Source organism: Pristis pectinata, chromosome 11 (assembly GCF_009764475.1).
Source record: "Pristis pectinata isolate sPriPec2 chromosome 11, sPriPec2.1.pri, whole genome shotgun sequence".
Lineage (NCBI taxonomy): Eukaryota > Metazoa > Chordata > Chondrichthyes > Rhinopristiformes > Pristidae > Pristis > Pristis pectinata.
This window is the reverse complement of record NC_067415.1, coordinates 902,126-926,048: the sequence shown is the minus strand read 5'-3', so window position 1 is coordinate 926,048 and position 23,923 is coordinate 902,126. Positions and strand designations below refer to the sequence as shown.

Below are 23,923 nucleotides of genomic sequence, written 5' to 3'. Positions count from 1 at the left end.
AAGAATTTACATCATTCATTGTTCACACTCCCAAAGTGAGGGAACAAGGTTTCAGTCTGGAAGTATTGGCACACGTTTTCAAGTTCATTAAAGTGAATTACATTAGTGCAGGTGCAACAGAGATTATAACAGGGATACACACACCAAGGGCAGGAGCTGTACAGGTCAGACACAGAGCCAAGCTCCCTCCACACCGTCCCGTCACCCACTCCCGGGGTCAGACACAGGGTGAAGCTCCCTCCGCACCGTCCCGTCACACACTCCTGGGGTCAGACACAGGGTGAAGCTCCCTCCGCACCGTCCCGTCACACACTCCCGGGGTCAGACACAGGGTGAAGCTCCCTCCGCACCGTCCCATCACACACTCCCGGGGTCAGACACAGGGTGAAGCTCCCTCCGCACCGTCCCATCACACACTCCCAGGCCACCTCAGCTCTAACCTTAGAACATCCGGAACCTCCCTACTGAAGGATTTTATTGGCAGTTGCTCATTGACTGAGCTGGAGGGCATGGCTGTTGTGATCTGCAAACACTCTGGAGCAGTGATAATCTTGGACCGTCTCCAAAAAGCCTCAAGTTCCGAAAGCGCCAACTGGTCCCCAGAACTTGGGACACAATGGAAGTGGGAGGAGTTGATATGAGTGGGATGTAACGGAACGATGAGGGCCTTCAAATGCTGAACCTCCTCATCCCATCACCGTTGTCCACGCGGCAGGACCAGGGCTGGGAGAACCAAGCCTGGTCTCTTGGTCAGGGGGGTGAGGGGCAGAGAGTGGGCTGGTGGGGGGGCGAGTGCTGGGAGGGCGTGCACAGGGGGGGCGAGTGTGCGGGGGGCGAGGTGGGAGAGTGTGCTGGGTGTGTGGGTGGCGCAGAGGGCTGCAAGGTGCCTTGGTTAGTCACACTGGCGTCCCGTGACGTTCACTGGTCTGCCCCTGCCCATAGGAGAGCTTGGAGCCCAGGTCAGAGGCTGGACGCCAGCGACCAGGTGACCCCCTGCTGCCCCTCCCCTGCCCTGCCCTGCGAGTGGAAGTTCACTGATCCGTGGATCCATCACAATGGGACTGGTTGGACTGACGATCCTGACAATTCCTGCAGCGGATTTCAGCACATTTTGCGCCGCTGCCGGTGTGCCTGCAGCTCCCCGTACGCCACGTCTGTGAGCAGGTCCTTGCAGAGCTCAGGATCGTCTGCGCGGCCAGTGCGCAGGGCACAGATGGCGCCCGTCTTGCAGGCTTCGCGACACACCTGTGCGGTGTGGCCCTTGTGGTACAGGAACCAGTACTTCTGGAAGAGGCGTTCGTCCTTCAGCAAGCGACCGATGAGACTGTCGAAGTCGGCGGGGAAGGCCGTACGCATCCCGTAAGCCTCCCGCAGCGTGTAGAGAAGGGTCCACCTGGGGCGCCCGCTCTCGTTGGCCTGCGTCAGGTTCAGGATGTACGTCTCATGATCCAGCACCAAATGCGAGCTCCCCGGGTAACTGCCGTCAATCTGATAAACCCGATACCCTGCAGCACAACACAGTGGGGTAAATGGGTGCAGCACAGCGCGGGACGCCAGGTGTGCAGGTTGCCGGGTACGCAGTCTACCAGGCGCGCAGTCCACCAGCGCACAGTGGTGGTGCTCTGTAACCCACACACCCCCAGCTCAGCTGGAGACACCGGGTCTCAGACACCCTGACGTCCCCAGCCTGGCTGGTGACTGCCTGGAGTCGCACAACCCTCAGCAGTGGTGTGGTAGAGTCCACCCCCCACAAACCGATTGGGTCTTACAACAGGTCACAAAACTCACACCGGACGGAAGCAAATACAAATCCCCAGACAGCGGCGTGGATCTGAGCTTCCCTGACTATCACGATCGGCTCAGTGACCGAGACGTTGATGGGGAGGGGAGTGGGAAAACGGAGCACCAGCTGGGAAAACGTCATTGCTGAGTTTGGAAGGGAGAGCGAGTGCAGAAGCCATGGCCCTTGTGCACTGCCCACTGATCGCTGGCACCGGGGGCACCAGTAGTTGGGAGGTTAATGGATGTGGCTCCTTATGTTGGGGGAGTTGTTGGGAAGTGGGGAGGTGTCACTGCAGGTGGACAGGGGCTCCCGTGGGGATGGGAGATCCTGTGGGGACAGGGCACGTTGGGGGGGGGGCAGGAGAGTCCAGGATTAATGGTGGGGGGGTGGTCAGTCAGTAGACTGCAGAAATGGACCGTCCACGATCTTGTTACATGTCGGGCGGGCTCAGGGTGCTGAATGGCCTCCTGTCCCTGCTTGTTGTACTGAACCCAAACACCCATCGACTGAACAAATGGCCAATCAGACAGGGCTCCCACATCCCTCCTCTCCTGGGCTGACTGACCCCTGACCACAGCCCAGTGTCCGAGAGGTGGTCCCCATAGCAACCCCCTGCTGGGGACGGTTCCCCCTCCCACAGCGCCAGACCCCAGAGGCGGGGACAGCTCCTCCTCCCAGACTGGGGACAGTCTCCCACTACCTCCCCCCCTCTCCCCAGACCCCAGGAACGGGGACAGTCACTCCTACACCACCGGTCCCCAGGGGAAGGGACAGCTCCTCTCCTCCGGTTACCTACCTGGGTTGAGGTCAATGTAGGTGGTGACACTCGGTGCGATGAATGCCACAGAGAGTGGACGGCTCAGCGTCTCCTCGTCATAGAACACCTCAAACTCATCCACATGTGTGTGGCCGAAAAACTGGGCCGCAATCGTCCCTTCATACCTGTGGGTGGGAGGGGGAGAGGGTAAATTGGGTGGGGTTCCCGGCAGTAAGGCACTGACGAACTGGGTCGTGTCTCTCACTTGACTCACCTGTTGACTATCCGGTAGTAGTTCCAGCTCCAGACCTTCATGCAGAGACCAGGGGGGATGTGACCAATGATGTGCACCTGGGGGGAACAGACAGAGAGGGAGGTTGGCATCCACCCTCACTACCCCAGAGCCAGAAGTCTGGCATCTCACCCCGGGCACCTGGGCTTAGAACATCCATCAGAGATCCCCACCATGCCATCTTCTCACAGCTCCCATCGGGAGCCTGAAGTCCCACACCACCAGGTTCAGGAACAGCGACTTCCCTTCAACCATTCAGTTCTTGAACCGACCAGCACAACCCTGATCACCACAGCTCAGCAACACCACCTCCACTTTGCACTAAAACAGCACTTGTTTTGTTCTAATTGTGTTCTTTCCTGTTAAAGTTGTTTTATTTGTTTGAGTTTTTCTTGTGAATGCTGCTTATCTGCTGCTCTGTGCCTGTGACGCTGCTGCAGGGAAGTTTTTCACTGCACCCGTGCACACACGGACTTGTGCATCTGACAATAGACTCGACTTTGAGGAAACGGGGCGGAAGGAGAAGGAATATTCCCATCCCGGGGATGGGAGATTTGAGAGGGAGAACTGGGAAAGGCGAGGAGCTGGGAATACCGAGGTACATTTCAAATGAAGGATGTACGAACAGGGTGGACAGAAGCCGTGCCCACTGGCAGGGAGGTGATGGTGGGTGTGTGCAACGTCATCAGCAAAAGGACCCGTGGTGTGCGCATAATCTCCTTTCCTTTAACAAGACAGCTTGTGGTGAGGGAACGAGCGACTGGCGGGGAGAAGTGGAAGCAGAGTCATGGGGGAGTTGGCATCTGAAGGAATTGCAGGGCTCTGGGGAGAGGGAAGTGGGGAACAGAGTTTTTCCAAGGAGTCAGCATGGACTCGATGGGTGAATGGTAATAACGTGGGAAGGAGGTGTCAGTATGTGTTGCTGTGGAGTGCAGGGGTGGTTCTGGGCACATCACCCTCCTCCTGGTGGAACTGAAGGTGGGGTGTGGGGTCTCTCCAAAGGGCTCCTTCCTCGCCACCCCCACCAGGAGGAACAGCTGCACAGAACCTTGCCTCACCCCCCCTCTGACCAATACAGACTCCAGCCTCTGCTCCCACTGTTAAACACAGGGGACACAGGACAGGGTGACGAGCTGTGAGCAGCTGCACCAACACTGAAGAGTATTGAAAGTGTTATCTTCAGCCCACAACTGAGCTGGGTGGAGCAGTGAACTGAGCTAACCACAGCAAGATCCTGTGCAAACAGTGACTGGTGTGAGTGCCACCCCCACCTTCTCTTCACTGCCCCCACACTGGGAAGACTAGGTGGGGGGGGGGGGGGGGTGGTGGTGGTGGAGAGCCTCTGGCCTTGTTCTGGAGGTCACTGAGGGACAGTGGGTGTCTGACCCCAGGTCCCAGTGACAAACAAACACGGGTCGTGGAGCCAAGCGCAATACTGGATCTCCTCTTGGGGAATGAGACAGGGCAGGTGACAGGAGTGTGTGCAAGGGAACACTTAGGATCTAGTGATCATAATTCCATTAGTTTCAAGATAATCGTGGAGAAAGATAGGACTGGTCCCAGGGTTGAGATTCTAAACTGGAGGAAGGCCAATGTTGATGGCATCAGAAGGGATCTGGCAGGTGTGGGCTGGGATCAGCTGTTTTCTGGCAAAGAGACGGTTGGTAAGTGGGAGGCTTTCAAAAATGAGATATTGAGAGTACAGAATCCGTATGTTCCTGTTAGAATAAAAAGCAAGGCTAACAAGGCTAATTTGTTTTCTTTACTAGGGCCTCAATATCCCTCGAGGTTAACGAGGGATAGTGAGGCCCTAGTAGAGAAAAAGGAGGAACATATCAGGTATAGGCAGTTAGGATCAAATGAGGCGCTTGTGGAGTATACGAAATGCAAGAGAACACATAAAAGAAAATTCAGGAGGGCAAAAAGAGGACATGAGGTTGCTCCAGCAGACAGGGTGAAAGAGAATCCAAAAGCTTTCTATAGCTAAAGGTTAGCAAGACAAAATTGGTCCTCTTGAAGATCAGTGTGGTCATCTATGCATGGAGCCAAAAGAGATGGGGGAGATTTAAATGAATTTTTTGCATCCTTATTTACTTTGGAAACAGACACAGAGACTATAGGATTGAGGAAAAAGAGTGGTGAGGTCATGGGCCATATCTGGATTACGGAAGAGGTGGTGCTGGCTGTCTTGAGGCGAATGAAGATAGACAAATCCCCAGGGCCTGACAAGGTGTCCCCTCAGACCTTGTGGGAGGCTAGTGCAGAAATAGCTGGGGCCCTGGCAGAGATATTTAAAACGTCCTTAGCCACGGGTGAGGTGCCGGAGGACTGGAGGTATCTTATGTTGTTCTGTTGTTCAAGAAAGGCTCTAAAAGAATAAGCTGGGAAATTATAAACCGATGAGCCTGACATCAGTCGTGGGTAAATTACTGGAAGGTATTCTGAAGGACAGGATATATAAGTATTTGGATAGACAGGGCCTGATTAGGGATTGTTAACATGGCTGTGTGTGTGGTAGGTCATGTCTAACCAATCTTAGAGAGTTACACAGAACACTACAGCACAGTACAGGCCCTTTGGCCCACAATGTTGTGCTGACATTTTATCCTGCTCTAAGATCTATCTAACCCTTCCCTCCCACATTGCCCTCATTTCTCTATCATTCATGTGTCTATCTAAGAGTCTCTTAAATGTCCCTAATGTATCTGCCCCCACAACCTCTGCTGGCAGTGCGTTCCACACACCCACCACTCTCTGTGTAATAAACTTAACCCTGACATCCCCCTTATACCTTCCTCCAATCACCTTAAAATTATGTCCCCTCATTTTAGCCATTGTCGCCCTGGGTAAAAGTCTCTGACCGTCCACTCGATCTATGCCCCTTATCATTTTGTACACCTCTGTCAAGTCACCTCTCATCCTCCTCTCCAAAGAGAAAAGCCCGAGCTCGCTCAGCCTATCCTTAAGGAGGTTACCAAGGAGGTCGATGATGGAAAGGCCATGGATGTTGTCTACATGGACTTCAGCAAGGCCCCTGACAGGGTCCTGCATGGGAGGCTGGTCCAGAAGGTTAAGTCACTTGGCATTCAGGGTGAAGTAGCCAATTGGATTCAACATTGGCTTAGCGGGAGAAGCCAGAGAGTGGTAGTAGATGGTTGTCTCTCTGACTGGAGGCCTGTGACAAGTGGTGTGCCGCAGGGATCGGTGCTGGGTCCGTTGTTGTTTATCATCTGTATTAGTAACTTAGGTGATAATGTGGTAAACTAGATCAGCAAATTTGTGGATGACACCAAGATTGGGGGCATAGTGGACAGTGAGGAAGGCTATCAAAGCCTGCAGCGTGATCTGGACCAGCTGGGAAAATGGGCTGAAAAACGGCAGATGGAATTTAATGCAGACAAGTGTGAGGTGATGCACTTTGGGAGGACAAACCAGGGTAAGACTTACACAGTGAATGGTAGGGCACTGAGGTGTGCAGTAGAACAAAGGGACCTGGGAATACAGGTCCATAGTTCCTTGAAAGTGGCGTCACAGGTAGATAGGATCGTAAAGAGAGCTTTTGGCACACTGGCCTTCATAAATCAGGGCACTGAGTACAGGGGTTGGGATGTTATGTTGAAGTTGTGTAAGATGTTGGTGAGGCTGAATTTAGAGTACTGTGTGCAGTTCTGGTCACCTACCTACAGGAAAGATATCAATAAGCTTGAAAGAGTGCAGAGAAAATTTACATGGATGTTGCTGGGACTTGAGGACCTGAGTTACAGGGAAAGGTTGAAGAGGTTAGGACTTTATTCCCTGGAGCACAGGAGAACGAGGGGAGATCTTATAGTCCCCTTATATTGGGTGAGACTAGAGCTAGAGGTCATAGGTTTAGGGTGAAAGGTGAAATATTTAAGGGGAATACAGTCAGAGCACTACAGCACAGAAACAGGTGCTTCGGCCCATCTAATCCATGCGCGCCTAGTTTTCTGCCTAGTCCCATCTACCTGCACCCAGATCATATCCCTCCAAACCCCTCCCATCCGTGCACCTATCCAAACCTCTCTTAAATGTTACAATTGAACCCACATCCACCACTTCCGCTGGCAGCTCGTTCCACACTCGCACCGCCCTCTGAGTGAAGAAATTCCCCCTCAGATTCCCCTTAAATATTTCACCTTTCACCCTAAACCTGTGACCTCTAGTTCCAGTCTCACCCAACCTGAGGGGAAAAGCCTGCGTGCATTCACCCTATCTATACCCCTCATAATCTGCATACCTTGAAAAGATCTCCCCTCATTCTCCTGCACTCCCGGGAATAAAGTCCTAACCTATTCAACCTTTCCTTATAACTCAGGTCAAGTCCCGGCAACATCTGTGTAAATTTTCTCTGCACTCTTTCAAGCTTATTGATTTCTTAGAGAAACAAAGGACTGCAGACGCTGGAATCTAGATGAAAAAAACAACAAGATGCTGGAGGACTCAGCAGGCCAGGCAGCATCCGTGGAGAAAAGCAGGCAGTCAACATTTCAGGTCCGGACTGAAGGTGGGAAAAAGGGAAGCCCAATATATGGGGGGGGAAGCAGAGCAGTGATGGGTGGACAAAAGAGGGGAGACGGGGTGGGCACGGGGTGGTGATAGGGAGATGCAGGGGAGAGCAGGTAAGAGGTAGTGATAGGCAGACGCGGGGGAGGAGAGGACAGCAAGTCCATCGGGGGATGACGAAAAGGAGAGAGCAAAAAAACGAGGAGAAAAAAGAGAGGGGGGGGGCTGGGAAAGGGAAGAAAATAAAATGGCAAAGGGGGGGTGGGGGGTGGTGGGGGAGGGGGGAACACTTAAAGTGGGAGAATTCAATGTTCATGCTGTTAGGCTGCAAGGTCCCAAGACAGAAAATGAGGTGCCGTTCCTCCAGTTTGTGTTGGGACTTCTCCTGGCAGTGGAGGAGGCCGAGGACTGACGTATCAGAGATGGACAGCTTTGATTTGATTGATATCTTTCCTGTAGGTAGGTGACCAGAACTGCACAAAATACTCTAAATTCAGCCTCACCAATGTGCTGCACAACTTCAATATAACATCCCATCTCCTGTACTCAATGCCCTGATTTATGAAGGCCAATGTGCCAAACCTGAGGGGGAATTTCTTCACTCAGAGGGTGGTGCGAGTGTGGAACGAGCTGCCAGCGGAAGTGGTGGATGTGGGTTCAGTTATAACATTTAAGAGGTTTGGATAGGTACATGGATGGGAGGAGTTTGGAGGGATCTGGTCTGGGAGCAGGTAGATGGGACTAGGCAGAAAACTAGGCCAGCATGGACTAGATGGGCCGAAGGGCCTGTTTCTGTGCTATGACTCCATGAGGACACAGCTGCCCCAGATTCACGCACCTTCTCACCACTTCGCTCCGCTTCCTGAAGGACGCTGATCAGCCAGTGCAGCTGTCCGGCTGGGTCCGTTGAGTTCACCAACAGCCAGAAGTTCTCATGGGAACAGAAGTTCATGTTGAGGGAGACGAGTCGCAGTCCTGGCCGGAGCCAGACCGTGTAAAACCCTCCACCCCTGGGAGTGAGGAACAGACCGTCAGCACCCAGGGGCTGTGGAACCATCACACACAGCCCCACAGCACAGACACCCCCTGTGGAACCATCACACACAGCCCCACAGCACAGTCACCCCCTCTGGGACCATCACACACAGCCCCACAGCACAGACACCCCCTGTGGAACCATCACACATGGTCCCACAGCACAGACAGTCCCTCTGGGACCATCACACACGGCCCCACAGCACAGTCACCCCCTGTGGAACCATCACACACGGCCCCACAGCACAGTCACCCCCTGTGGAACCATCACACACAGCCCCACAGCACAGTCACCCCCTCTGGGAGCAGCACACTCCTCTCATCCCTCCCTCCCCACACTCCTCCACCTCCCCTCGACCGATATCCCACCCACTGCCACGCAGGGAGTGTGCTGGTGTATCCGAGGGCTGGGTTCGAGGTCTGCAGGTGGAACTGGTTTATTATGGAGAACACTCCGCCTGACCCTGGGACCAAAACAGAGATTCCTTCAACACCCATCACCCGCGGGTGAACGTCTGTTTGCCAGGGTTGGGAAATCAAGAACTAGAGGGCATAGGTTGAAGGTGAGAGGGCAGAGATTTAATAGGAACTTAAGGGGCAACTTTTTTTTTACACAGAGGGTGATATCTATGAGGAATGAGCTGCCAAAGGAAGTGGTTGAGGCAGGTACAATAACAGCCTGTAAGGGCATGGGGGGGTTGGGCAGAGCAGATTGACAGGGAGAGGGAAGCTGGAGTTTAGCATTTCTGTGGTTTCCATGTTGCTTCACTGAACAAACGGCTGTGGGTCACTGACACTGCAGTCACGGGTCGCTCAGTCTGTCAAGGGGGACGGGAGTTGGGGGAAGGAGGGAGGGAGGGACGAAGGGCGGAGGGGTGAGGGGGTAAGGGGGGGCAGATGGGTGAGGGGGGGGCAGAGGGGTGAGGGGGTGTGGGGGGGCAGAGGGGTGAGGGGGGCAGAGGGGTGAGGGGGGCAAGGGAACCAGGGATTTTGGGGGGGGGGGGGGCACGCACGCGCACACACACACACCCCCCGCCCACTCACAATGCCTGTACTACTCAATGACAAACGTCTGCCCCAGGCAGAGGGAGCGATCCCTGACCGAGAGAGTGAGCAGAGATTCAATGGGGTGGATTGTGGGCTGTGTGGAGGGACGGGGGTCTCTGTGCTGTGTGGAGGGATGGGGGTGTCTGTGACTCAGTGAGCTGTGGCAGTGGTGGGTCAAATGGATTCATGGAAACAACTCTGAGGGACGGGATTAGTGATCACTTGTAAAGGCAGGGAATCGGCAGAGATGGCCAGCATGGATTTGTCAAGGGCCGATCCTGTCTCACCAATCGGAATGAATTTTTTGAGGAGACAAAGTGTGCTGATGAGGGCGGGGCAGGAGATGTGGGTCACATGAACTGCAGTAAAGCCTTTGACACCGCCTCACGTGGGAGACTGGTCCAAAACATTCAGACCCATGGGATTCAGGGTACATTGGATCCAAAAATTGCCTTGGCAATAGGAGACAGAGGGTGATGGCTGAGGTGTTTTTGTGATTGGAAGCTTGTGACCAGTGGTATCCCACAAGTAACAGTGCTGGGACCCTTGCAGTTTGTGATTTACACAAACAACTCAGATGTGGATGTAGGAGGCATGATCAGCTGACACAAAGATTGGTGGGGTTGAGGAGAGTGTGAAGGTCACAGGGTGATATCGATGTGTTGGTGAAATGAGCTGAAAAATGGCAGATGGAGTTTAATCCTGTTAAACGTGAGCTGGTGCATTTTGGGAGCACTAATGAGGCTGGGACATGGACCATAGGGTCCTGGGGAGGACTGACGAACAGGGGGACCTTGGTGTGCGAGTTTAAAGACCGTTGATGGTGCACAAGAGGTAGATAACATGGCTAAGAAGGCACTTGGGATGCTGGATTCATTGACTAGGCATTGAGTAGAAGAGCAGGGAGTTTATGGTCCCACTCTACAACACTATGGTCATACCACACAGCACTGTGTTCAGTTCTGGTCACCGCACTACAGGAAGGATTAAAATATGAAAGATCTTTACAGGGTACAGGGTGGATGTGCATCTTCCTCTGGGGGGGGGGGGGGGGGGGGGGGGGGGTGGTGGGGAGGGTTGCAGAGTCTAAATATTTTTAAGGCAGAGGGAGATACATTCTTGTGAAAGGTCACCGGGCGGATGAGAGTGGAGAGTTGGGGTTACAGCCATGATCTTGTCCAACAGTGGACAGGTTCGAAGGGCTGAGTGGCCCTGTCCAGCCCCACATCCCGGGTTCCCCCTTACCTGAGGGTGTCCAGGGCCTCCTGGGGTAACCAGTCCCTCCAGGCCTCCACCATGCTGCTGTACAGCCAGGCAGAAGACTCATTGCCGTGTATGAAGGGTGGAGGGAAGCTGTTGACAGGCGTGCTCTCGTGGTTGCCAACTGACGGGTACACCGTTACATTGCCCAGGTAACGGCGGATGAGCCAAGTGATGGTGTTGAGAGCCAGGACCTGATCTCCTCGAGTCTGGTGCCAGACGTTGTGTGCTGGGATGTCCCCAGTCCAGTAGACCAGATCGTAACGTTGGGTCTGCAGGTGCTGCAGGAGGTTCTCGATGGTGCACAGGGGGAGGTCACACTTACTGTACTCCCCCCACTTGCCGGCTCCTCTCCGGTGTGGGGGAGGGACCCCCGAGCCTGGCCGGCAGCACAGCGGATCTCTGCAGTCTGGATTGCTCCCTGGGGTGTAGTCCTTGTCCCAGTGAATGTCGGTCAGGAACAGAACTCTGGTGACTGGTGCTCCTGGTCGGGGAGGTTTAGGTGGCACAACAGGAGGCTTCGGCGTGTCTGGGAGAGTCACGTTCCAGTCGGAGTATATATCCCAATGGCCACAGTCACTGCCCACCAACAGCCCACAGATCTCCGAGGGCTTCAAGATGGAATTGACCCAAACAATAATCACATCGTGCTCAAAGAGTTTGATGGCCTGGGCACAGATATTCTGAGGTGCGAGTTTCAGGTTGATGCACAACTTTGTTGCCACAACACCCACTTCATCCATGTTGGTCTTCAACTGGAGGGCAAAAGGTCAGTAAAGAACTGCTGGCAACATCAGTCCCCCCGATAGCAGTAGGCTGGACCGTGGAGGGAGTGTAGAATGAGACAGGACCACGTCACCAGTGACGGTGTCAATACCACACACACACCTATCTCACCAGTGACGGTGTCAATACCACACACACCCCTATCCCACCAGTGACGGTGTCAATACCACACACACACCTATCCCACCAGTGACGGTGTCAATACCACACACACACCTATCCCACCAGTGACGGTGTCAATAGCACACACATACCTATCCCACCAGTGACGGTGTCAATAGCACACACATACCTATGCCACCAGTGACAGTGTCAATACCACACACACAACTATCTCACCAGACTTCTGAACAGACCTCTCATACACGCAAAGATGAACTTTTGATCTCCCAGTCTACCTTATCGTGGCCCTTGCACCTTAATGTCTGCCTGCTCTGCACTTTCTCTGTAACTGCAACACTATATTCTGCATTCTGTTTTCTTTTTACTACCTTGATGTATGGAATGATGTCTGGATGGCGCGCAAACAAAAGCGTTTTACTAAATATCAGTACACGTGACAACTATAAACCAATACTATATTGCAGAATACAATGAATCATTACACAAAGAATACAGTACACCATCCCCAGGGGTCTGTTGCCCAATACCCACTATCTCCAGCACACAGCACATATTGTGCCAGATAATGGACAGCCTGTGGTTAACTGGTGTCAGTAATACTGAGCACTGTTGAAATCTTCACAGATGGAACGATTTGTCTGTAATTAAATCTACTTGTATGGGGGTGGGGGGGGTCTACACGCTGTGGGGGTCTCAGTGGGAAGTGTGTGTGTGTGTGTGTGTGTGTGTGTGTGTGTGTGTGTGTGTGTGTGTGTGTGTGTGCGCGCGCACGCGCGCACAGCAAAACACGTTCTCCAATCACCTGCACCTCCTCACCACTGGACCAAGACCTCGCCGTGTGAGAGCTGGTCACCCCCACGTTCACACCCACACACAGACATCTCCACCCAATGACCCCGGGAGGGGCCAATGTATATAGAAACAGAAAACCTACAGCACAATTCAGGCCCTTCGGCCCACAAAGCTGTGCCAAGCATGTCCCTACCTCAGAAATTACTAGGCTTACCCATAGCTCTCTATTTTTCTCAGTTCCATGTACCTATCCAAAAGTTTCTTAAAAGACTCTATCATATCCGCCTCCACCACCGTTGCCGGCAGCCCATTCCACGCACTCACCACTCTCTGAGTAAAAAAACTTACCCCTGACATCTCCTCTTTACCTACTCCCCAGCAACTTAAACCTGTGTCCTCTTGTGGCAACCATTTCAGCCCTGGGGAAAAGCCTCTGACTATCTACCCGATCAATACCTCTCATCATCTTATACACCTCTATCAGGTCCCCCCTCATCCTCCGTCGCTTCAAGGAGAAAAGGCCGAGTTCACTCAACCTGCTTTCATAAGGCATGCTCCGCATTCTAGGCAGCATCCTTGTAAACCTCCTCTGCACCCTCTCTATGGCTTCCACATCCTTCCTGTAGTGAGGCGACCAGAACTGAGCACAGTACTCCAAGTGGGGTCTGACCAGGTCCTATATAGCTGCAACAATACCTCTCGGCTCCTAAATTCGATTCCACGATTGATGAAGGACAATACACCATATGCCTTCTTAACCACAGAGTCAATCTGTGCAACTGCTTTAAGCGTCCTATGGACTCAGACCCCAAGATCCCTCTGATCCTCCACACTGCCAAGAGTCCTACCATTAAGACTATATTCTGCCATCATATTTGACCTACCAAAATGAACCACTTCACACTTATCTGGGTTGATCTGCATCTGCCACTTCTCAGCCCAACACTGCATCCTATCTATGTCCCGCTGTAACCTCTGGCAGCCCTCTATACTATCCACAACACCCCCAACCTTTGTGTCATCTGCAAACTTACTAACCCATCCCTCCACTTCCTCATCCAGGTTGTTTATAAAAATCACAAAGAGTAAGGGTCCCAGTACAGATCCCTGAGGTACACCACTGGTCACCGACCTCCATGCAGAATACGACCCTTCAACAACCACTCTGCCTTCTGTGGGCCAGCTGGTTCTGGATCCACACTGCAATGTCCCCTTGGATCCCATGCCTCCTTACTTTCTCAATAAGCTTTGCATTGGGTACCTTATGAAATGCCTTGCTGAAATCCATATACACTACATCTACTATTCTCCCTTCATCAATGTGTTTAGTCACATCCTCAAAAAATTCAAATCAGGCTCCTAAGGCAGGACCTACCCTTGACAAAGCCATGCTGACTGTTCCTAATCATATTATACCTCTCCAAATGTTCATAAATCCTGCCTCTCAGGATCTTCTCCATTAGCTTACCAACCACTGAAGTAAGACTCACCGGTCTATATTTTCCTAGGCTATCCCTACTCCCTTTCTTGAATAAGGGAACAACATCCGCAACCCTCCAATCTTCTGGGACCTCTCCTGTCTCCATTGATGATGCAAAGATCATAGCCAGAGGCTCCGCAATCTCCTCCCTCACCTCCCACAGCAGCCTGGGGTACAGCTCATCCGGTCCCGGCGACTTATCCAACTTGATGCTTTCCAAAAGTTCTAGCACCTCCTCTTTCCTAATATTCACATGCTCAAGCTTTTCAGTCCACTGCAAGTCCCCACTACAATCCCCCAGATCTTTTCTGTAGTGAATACTGACGTAAAGTATTCATTAAATACCTCCGCTATTTCTTCCGGATCCATACACACTTTCCCACTGCTGCACTTGATAGGCCCTATTCTTTCGCATCTTATCCTCTTGCTCTTCACATACCTGTAGAATGCCTTGGGGTTTTGCTTAATCCTGCCCACCAAGGCCTTCTCATGTCCCCTTCTGGCTCTCCTAATTTCCTTCTTAAGCTCCTTCCTGTTAGCCTTATACTCTTCCAGATCTCTAACGTTACGTAGTCCTCTGTACCTTTAGTAAGCTTTTCTTTTCTTTTTGACTAGATTTATTATAGCTTTTGTACACCACAGTTCCTGTATCCTCTCGTGACTCCCCTATGCAGAACTCCACACAAATATCCCCTGAATATTTGCCACATTTCTTCCATACTTTTCCCTGAGAACATCTGTTCCCAATTTAAGCTTCCAATTTCCTGCCTGAGGGCTTCAAAATTCCCTTTACTCCAAGTAAATGCCTTTCTAGTCTGTCTGTTCCTATCTCTCTCCAGTGCTAACGTAAAGGAGATAGAATTATGATCACTATCACCAAAATGTTCACCCACTGAGAGATCTGACACCTGACCAGGTTCATTTCCCAATACCAAATCAAGCACAGCCTCTCTTCTTGTAGGTCTATCTACATATAGTGTCAAGAATCCTTCCTGAACACACATAACAAACTCCACCCCATCTAAACTCCTCACTGTCTGGAGATGCCAATCGATGTTTGGGAAATTAAAATCTTCCATCACAACAACTCTGTTATTTTAAGATTTATTTCACAATCTGTTTCCTTATTAATCTTAATTCTCAGAGTAAAGTGAAAGTGCAGAATTTGGGTTTTGATTTTCTACATTTCGCTGGAGTAGGGAGAAGTCGTTCATTGGTGTTCGGGCTGTGGGGCCAGGGAAGTGGCATGCTGTGTTGAGTAATTGATGGACGGCAGTGTTGTTAAACTAACCACAGAAAGTTGCTGTGTTGTTCCCTGTAAACAGCAGCCATGGCACATCGGGAAGCCCATGGAAACAGAAACGCCAAGTGTGTGTCTGGCCTCTAAAGCAACAGAATTGAAGGCAGTGGATGGGAGAGCAAAACACACACAGAATGTTGATCACTGTAGGTTAAGAGAACTATTCACCAACTGAGCCAGTGTCTGAAACACCAGAGCCAGACCACACAGTGTGAAACTTCACAGGGTAGACATTACTTTTGTACACCCTGTTCTCTAAAGACGTCAGAGAAGCAATTACCACAAATTCACGCCAAACACAAACTCGGACTGCAATGTGCACCTTCTCCTCTGTGTGACATTGAGCCTGTCACCAATGTTCTGCAGTTCGCTAATGTCACTGTGGCAGGGAACTTGTGGTGTACAATCAAGAAGCAAGTTTAAGTTAGGCAGGCGAGCTGTGGAGCAAGAAACCTTGCAGATCAAGTTAGGCCAAAGGCAAACAAACCATAGCTAAGAACAAGACAAACAGGGAGGGACTGATAGAGACAGAGCAAAGGCAGACTGGGTTGTATTGTGTACTAGAATTAGCTCAGAGATGTGTTACTGCAATATCGTGCAAGTTGAACCAAAAAGGCCCCCAGAGACAGCAAGGTTTCCCATGTTGCTCAGACCACAGCGAGGGAACGGTTCAATCTCGCCTTTAGTGAGTCAGCTTGTTTCAGTGGCACTTTTCTCACTCTGGAACGTTTCTGGTCTTCACTGCAGATCTAACACGAGTTATTTTTCAGCACAGCCACGTGACTAACATTGTTGAGGGCAAATTGCACTTAGATCCCCTGTCCAACTGTCGGCGGCACCAAGGCACCTCCACTGATAAAGCGTCTCCGATCTGCAAGGTTTCTTGCTCCACAGGTGCTGCCTGATCTTGCAATCTTGCTCCACTGTTCTTTTGTTTTATTGCAGATTTCCAGCATTTTTTTGGTTTCCATCTCCAGACCTGCTCAGTAGTTCACAAGTAACCCAAGGGCTGGGGGAACTCAGCAGGCCAGGCAGCACCCACAGGGGGAAGTGGACAGTCAATGCCCCAGGCTAAGACCCCTCATCTGGACTGGGGCCAGATCCCAGCTCAGTCCAGATGAAGGGTCTCGACCCAAAATGTCAACTGTCCACCTCCCTCCACAGATGCTGCCCAACCCACTGAGCTCCCCCAGCCCGTGTGTCGCTCCAGATTTACAGCAGCTGCAGTCTCGTGTCTCCGTATTTCACACCAGGACTTTCCACACCCATTAATGAAACAAACACCACAACCTGTCCACACTCACAATGCAAAAAGAAATGCTCACTACTTCATATCCCACACACATACCTTAACACACGCCCTCACATTTCCACCTTGCTCAATGGGTCAAGCCCCCATTTTACTGTGGTTACAAAAGCCCCCATCGGTCAGTGTAGCAGTAGCCCAACGACTGTTCTGTCTATAGCACTCTCTAACTTTGGTTGATTTTAATGTTTCTTCACATGGAGCTCAGAGACATGAATACAGCAGCTTTGAACTGTTAGATGAGTTATAAACCCAGAGAACGTTCACAACCCATCGGCATTGTCTGGGAAGAGCATCAGGCAGTAAGCACCCCCAGCAAGAGGAAGTGTACCATTCCCTCTTCACACACAGTGCACTGGCGATCACCACCGGACCAGTTAGGTACGTTATGTGAGGTGTAATTGTGTGTCAAGTTATGAAGGGCCAAGACCATAAAAGGGAGGATTTTCTCCATTCCCAAAGGGACAACCACAGGATCTAGATGTTAAGGAACTGGCAGAGGAGAAATGAGGAAATGTTTCTACACCCAGAGGATGGTCAGAGTCCGGAACTCACTGGCTGGGAGGGTGGGAGAGGCAGGAATGCTCACAACATTTAACCAGTACTTGAAGAGTCGTAACCTGCAGGTCCCCGGACCCAGTGCTGGGAGGTGGGACAAGAGCGGGAATTTCTGCCAGCATGGATGTGATGGGCCAAATGGTTGCCATTTGTCATAAATTTCTCTGGACGAGTGCAGCCCAGGGGATCGTAACATGGCAGGTACCCCGCCCTCCAACTCACCACGACCAGTGTACAGCACCCACAACCCGGGGAGGAACCGCAGAACACCCCCACCTCACATGCCCAGCACAGGCGGGTCCACTCTCACCCTCTCCACCCCCTCAGTCCAACCAAGGTCCCCACTTCAACCCTGAGCCCACCTGGGTCACTCACACCCCCGAGCCCATTCCCTCCAGGTGATCCCCCTCCCTCACAGGCTCTGCCCTCTACCCCACCCAACACCCTCCCTTGACAACCCCTCTCTCTCTCCTCCCTGCCCCCCAAAGCAAAGAGGCTGCATCCTCAGCCCTCTACTCTACTCCCTATACACTCATGACTGTGTGGCCAGATTCTGCTCTAACTCCATCTACAAGTTTGCAGATGATACCACCGTAGTAGGCCGTATCTCAAATAATGATGAGTCAGAGTACAGGAAGGAGATAGAGAGCTTAGTGGAATGGTGTCATGACAACAACCTTTCCCTCAATGTCAACAACACAAAAGAGCTGGTCATTGACTTCAGGAAAGGGGGCGGTGTACATGCACCTGTCTACATCAATGGTGCTCAGGTCGAGAGGGTTGAGAACTTCAAGTTCCTGGGAGTGAACATCACCAACAGCCTGTCCTGGTCAAATCATGTAGAAACCACAGCCAAGAAAGCTCACCAGTGCCTCTACTTCCTCAGGATGCTAAAGAAATTTGGTTTGTCCCCTTTGACTCTCACCAACTTTTACAGAAGCACCACAGAAAGCATCCTATCTGGATGTATCACGGCTTGGTACGGCAACTGCTCTGCCCAGGACCGCAAGAAACTGCAGAGTTGTGGACACAGCCCAGCGCATCACAGACACCAGCCTCCCCTCCTTGGACTCTGTCTTTACCTCTCGTTGTCTTAGTGTAGCAGCCAGCATAATCAAAGACCCCACCCACCCGGAACACTCTCTCTTCTTCCATCGGGTAGAAGATACAGGAGCCTGAGGGCACGTACCACCAGACTTAAGGACAGCTTCTACCCCACTGTGATAAGACTATTGAACAGTTCCCTTATACGATGAGATGGACTATGACCTCACGATCTACCTTGTTGTGACCTTGCACCTTATCGCACTGCACCTTCTCTGCAGCTGTGACACTTTACTCTGTACTGTTATTGTTTTTACCTGTACTACATCAATGCACTCTGTACTCACTCAATGTAACTGCACTGTGTAATGAATTGACCTGTACGATTGGTTTGCAAGACAAGTTTTTCACTGAACCTCGGTACAAGTGACAATAATAAACCAATACCAGTACCCTTTCCCTCCCACAGCTGGTCCCCACCCTTCATCACCCCCAACACATGGCCCCCACCCTCCACCCTGGTCTCCATCCCCCCCAATCCCTGGACCCCTTCCCCACCTCCCCACCAATACCCCCCCCCCCAGCCCTCACCACTCCCACCCCCGTTACATACCCGGCCCTCACCCTTCTCCTCTCCCCTTCTTCCTCACCCTCCTCCTCCTCCTCCTCACCCTCCCACCACCACCTCCTCCTCCTATCCCTTCCCCACCCCTCCTCTCCCCCTCACTCCTTCCTTTCCCCGTACCCTCCTCTCCCCCTCCCAACTCATGCCCCGCACCTCCTCCAACCCCCCACCCTCCCCCTCAACCCCTCTCCCTCAACCCCCTCCCGCCTGCCCCCGCCCCTCTCCCTCCCTCTCCCTGTACCCCCATCCCCCTCCCCCCTCCCCCCCTCACTCCCTCTCCCCCCCTCCCTCCCCCCTCCCTCTCCCCTCACTCCCTCTTCCCTCTCCCTCCCTCTCTCTCCCCTCCCTCCCTCCTCACTCCCTCCCTCCCGCTCCACCTCTCCCCTCCCTCCCGCCCTCCTCACTCCCTCCCTCCCGCCCTCTCCCCCCTCCCCCTCACTCTCCCCCTCACTCTCCCCCTCCCTCCCCCCTCCCCCTCACTCTCCCCCTCCCTCCCTCCCCCCTCCCCCTCACTCCCCCTCACTCTCCCCCCACTCTCCCTCCACCCCCCTCTCTCTCCCTCCCTCCCCCTCTCCCTCCCCCTCTCCCTCCCTCCCCCTCCCTCCATGCCCCTCTCCCCCTCTCCCTCCCTCCCCCTCTCCCTCCCTCTCCCCCCTCCTCTCCCTCCCTCCCCCTCTCCCTCCCTCCCCCTCTCCCCCCTCCTCTCCCTCCCTCCCCCCTCTCCCTCCCACCCCCCCTCCCCTCTCCCTCCCACCCCCCCTCTCCCTCCACCCCCCTCTCTCCCTCCCTCCCTCCCCCTCTCCCTCCCTCCCCCTCTCCCCCTCCCCCTCTCCCTCCCTCCCCCTCTCCCTCCCCCCTCTACCCCTCCCCCCCTCTCCCCCCTCCCCCTCACCCTCCCTCCCCCCTCCCCCTCACCCTCCCTCCCCCCTCCCCCTCCCTCCCCCCTCACCCTCCCTCCCCCCTCTCCCCTTCCCCCTCCCTCCCCCTCTCCCCCCTCCTCTCCCTCCCCCCCTCCTCTCTCCCTCTCCCTCCCCCTCCCTCCCCCTCCTCCCTCTCCCCCCCCTCCCCCTCCCTCCCCCCCTCTTCCCCTCTCCCTCCCCCCTCTCCCCTCCCCCCCCTCACCCCCCTCCCCCTCACCCCCTCCCCCTCTCCCCCTCCCCCTCTCCCCCCCACCCCCCTCCCCCTCACCCCCTCTCCCCCCACCCCCCTCCCCCCCACCCCCTCTCCCCCCCACCCCCCTCCCCCTCACCCCCTCTCCCCCCACCCCCTCCCCCTCACCCCCCCACCCCCCCTCCCCCTCACCCCCTCTCCCCCCCACCCCCCTCCCCCTCACCCCCTCTCCCCCCCACCCCCCTCCCCCTCACCCCCCTCCCCCTCCCCCCCCTCTCCCCCCCACCCCCCTCCCCCTCACCCCCCTCCCCCTCACCCCCTCCCCTCCCCCCCTCCCCTCTCCCCCTCCCCCCCTCCCCTCTCCCCCTCCCCTCTCCCCCTCCCCCCCCTCCCCTCTCCCCCTCCCCCCCCCCTCCCCTCTCCCCCTCCCCCCTCCCCTCTCCCCCCCTCCCTCCTCTCCCCCCTCCCCCTCACCCCCCCACCCCCTCTCCCCCCCACCCCCTCACCCCCTCTCCCCCTCACCCCCCCCACCTGCAGCGCGAAGTCCAGGGCGGTGAAGAGCGCTCTACAGGCCAAGCAGGTGACGTTGGCCCGGCCGAACCGGGGGCCGAGGCCGGAGAACGGGGCGGGGGCGGCGGCCAGGCGGCGGGGCCCGGGGACGAGGCCGGGGCTCAGGGCCCCCAGCCCGACACACAGAACGAACACCAGCCGCAGCGCCATCGCTCCCGGTCACGTGAGCAGCGCGGTGGGGGCGGGGCCTGGAGACAATGCGGGGGCGGGGCGGCATCTGACTGACAGGAGAGAGGGGCGGGTCCTGATGACAGGGGGCGGGACGGAGCCTGACTGACAGGAGAGAGGGGCGGGTCCTGATGACAGGGGGCGGGACGGAGCCTGACTGACAGGCGAGGGGCGGGTCCTGACGACAGGGGCGGGGCGGAGCCTGACTGACAGGGGAGAGGGGCGGGGCGGAGCCTGACTGACAGGAGACACACACACACACACACACAAACACTGATTGACATGTGTGGGCGGGATGGCGCGGAGACAGGGCGGAGCCTGATTGACGTGTGTTGTACTGTGTTGTAGGCGGGGTGAGGTCTGATTGACCGGCTGGGGGCGGGGCATAACCTGATTGACGTGTGAGTGGGCGGGTCATGATTGAGAACATAGCAACCAGGAATTGGAGTGATAGACAGAGTTGCCCGGGGCGGGGGGAGAATTTCTGTTCCAGTTTATTGTCATGGGCAATGCCCTGAATATTGGATTGTTGCTGGAGCAGCACAGTGCTCAGTGTCAGCAAAAGAGCTGCTCATTGACTTCAGGAAGGGGGGCGGTGTTCATGCACCTGTCTACATCAATGGTGCTGAGGTCGAGAGGGTTGAGACCTTCAAGTTCCTGGGAGTGAACATCACCAACAGCCCGTCCTGGTCCAACCACGTAGACGCCACGGCCAAGAAAGCTCACCAGGGAGGCGAAAGAAATTTGGCATGCCCCCTGTGACTCTCACCAACTTTTATCGATCCAAGGAGGGGAGGCTGGTGTCCGTGACGCGCTGGGGTGTGTCCACAACTCTCTGCAGTTTCTTCCAGTCTCGAACAGAGCAGTTGCCGTACCAAGCCGTGATGCATCCAGATAGGATGCTTTTTATGGTACATTGATGAGATTTGGTGAGGGTCAATGGGGACATGCCGAATTTACTAAACAACAAAATAAACATAATGACAGTGCAAGACTGAGAGAGAGAAAAAGAAATACAGTCCAAGGTAGCGTTGGGGTTTTTCAGGTCAGTTCAAGACCCTGACGGCAGTGGGGAAGAAGCTGTTGTTGAACCTTGAGGTGTGGGTCCTCAGGCTCCTGTACCTCCTGCCTGATGGCAGCATTGAGAAGAGGGCACGGCCCAGATGGTGGGGGTCCCTGATGATGGATGTCACCTTCCTGAGACATCGCCTCTTGTAGATGTCCTCAATGGTGGGGAGAGTACCCGTGATGGAACTGGCTGGGTCCACCACTCTCGTGTTCCTGTGTGTTGGAGATCCCACACCAGGCCGTGATGCAACCAGTCAGAATGTTTTCCACTGAACATCTGGAGGAGTTTGTCAGAGTCTTCGATGACGTGCAGAATCTCCTTAAATTTTTAAGAAAGTAGAGATGCTGGCGTGCCTTCCGCATGGTTGCATCTATGTGCTGACCTCCGAGATGTTGACACTCAGGAACTTGAGGGACAGGAAGCAGGGAGAGGGGAGAAGGAGCGGGAACAGGGAGGCAAAGGTTGGGGGAGAGAGTGAGGGAGCGGGGAGAGAGGGAGAGGGAGGGGGAGATGGGAGAGCAGGGAGCAGGACCCACTGGCCTACAACCCAAAGCATTAAAGGAAATGTTTGTGGAGACGGTGGACCACCGTGCCGTATAACTAAAGTTTTAAAAAGTTTTAAAGTCACCCCTCAGTTTTCTACACTCCAGGGAAAACAGTCTCAGCCTATCCTGTATTTCCTAAAAAGTCAAGCACATGGAGTAAATTGATTGGGCTGGAGTCTGGCTTCTTTGATGATCTCCCAAACTGATCCCTGGGCTACTCCATGAGTTACATCCCTCCATCGTGAGAAGGGGCCATTTGTTCAACTCTGTTTTCTCTGAGGCTGCCAGTTTCCAATCCATGCTAAACTCTTCCTCCAATACCTCAGGCTCTTAATTTATGCACCAACCTCTCATTTGATATCTTGTCAAATGCCTTTGGGAAATCTAAATGAACTACATCAAAAAGGTTCCCCCTCAATCAACTCTCCCTGTCATATCCTCTAAGGATGAGAGCCAATTTGTCAAACACGAGTTACCTTTCATAAAACCACATTGACCAGGTTTGATTATATTCAGCTTTCCAAAATGATTAGTTATTTCATATTTGATTATTGGCTTCAGCATCTTGCCAACAATAGATGTTAACTAACTGGCCTATCGTTCTTGGCTTTCTGTCTTCCTGCCTTTTTGAACAAGGAGTCACACTGGCTGTTTTCCAATCTTCTGGTAGCTTCTGGAATTTAATGAGTTCTGAAAATTTTCAACCAATGTCCTTCCTAATCAATCAGTAATTGCAAATTATATATTATTTCCTTAAGTTCCACCTGTTAACCGTCCATCGTCAATCAGCGACGGGCAATAACTGCTGGTCGTACTGGCAATGCCCACATCCTAAAGTAAATTCAAAGCCCCCTCAGGAACCATCGCCCCACCATCTGAGGAGAGAAGCTGTGAGTGAATGAAGTGGACTGTGGTCCCCCTCCTCCTCACCCACTCCCCCTCCAGCTTAAGCTGTGGTACAATCACCTCCTTAATCCTGCCACCCACAGACTCCTCCGCCTCAGAGATGCACCAGAGTGACTCCAGCTGCTGCTTCACCACTGAAACCCAGAGTTCCAGCCGATTATTTATTAGTCACATGTACATTGAAACACAGTGAAATGCGTCTTTTTGCATTACTGAGAGTGTTCTGGGGGGCAGCCCGCAAGTGTCGCCACACTTCCGGTGCCAACATAGCATGCCCACAACTCCTAACCCATACGTCTTTGGAATGTGGGAGGAAACCGGAGCACCCGGAGGAAACCCACGCAGACACGGGGAGAACGTACAAACTCCTCACAGACAGCGGCCAGGATTGAACCTGGGTCGCTGGTACTGTAATAGCGTTATGCTAACCGTTACGCTAACTGCTACACCACCATGCCGCCCTGGAGACACTTGCTGCACGTATGGCTGTCTGGAACAGTGCGAGTGCCCCACCTCCTCCATGGGATCTGATTCCATAGTCTGAGCTGCCTGCCATCCCTTACAGCTGAACCTCTGTTCCTCACCAATCAGCTACCTGCTTTCTGCTGATGGCACTTCCAAGCCCTTGCTGGTTCTGTGCCCCTGTTGGTTCCTACCCTGGTTCACTGCCTCATTCCAGATACTCACCACCCTCTGGGTGAAAATGTTGCCCCTCAGGTTCCTGTTAAATCTCTCCCCTCTCACCTTAAACCTGTGTCTTCTAGTTCTTGATTCCTCAACCCGGGGAAAAAAGTCTGTGTGCATTAACCCTATCGATGCCCCTCATGATTTTATACACCTCTC

At 53.7% G+C, this 23,923-nt stretch overlaps 1 protein-coding gene across 7 annotated transcripts; it reads right to left on the bottom strand.

Moving 5' to 3' along the window:
* Positions 1-20,562, bottom strand: smpd1 (sphingomyelin phosphodiesterase 1). 7 transcript variants are annotated; one of them, XM_052026461.1, is made up of 6 exons: positions 20,354-20,562; positions 10,684-11,453; positions 8,195-8,366; positions 2,815-2,891; positions 2,580-2,725; positions 1-1,505 (listed from the first exon to the last, which is right to left on the bottom strand). In XM_052026461.1, exons 1-6 carry the CDS (start codon positions 20,540-20,542, stop codon positions 1,102-1,104), a joined length of 1,758 nt encoding a protein of 585 aa, XP_051882421.1. In that variant the 5' UTR covers positions 20,543-20,562; the 3' UTR covers positions 1-1,101. The 7 variants fall into 7 exon arrangements, with proteins under 7 accessions (XP_051882421.1, XP_051882424.1, XP_051882423.1 ...); XM_052026464.1 differs by lacking the exon at positions 20,354-20,562 and adding an exon at positions 11,663-17,441 and having other exon boundaries at positions 10,684-11,624; XM_052026463.1 differs by lacking the exon at positions 20,354-20,562 and adding an exon at positions 11,701-17,441 and having other exon boundaries at positions 10,684-11,662.
* Positions 20,563-23,923: the final 3,361 nt, after the last annotated feature.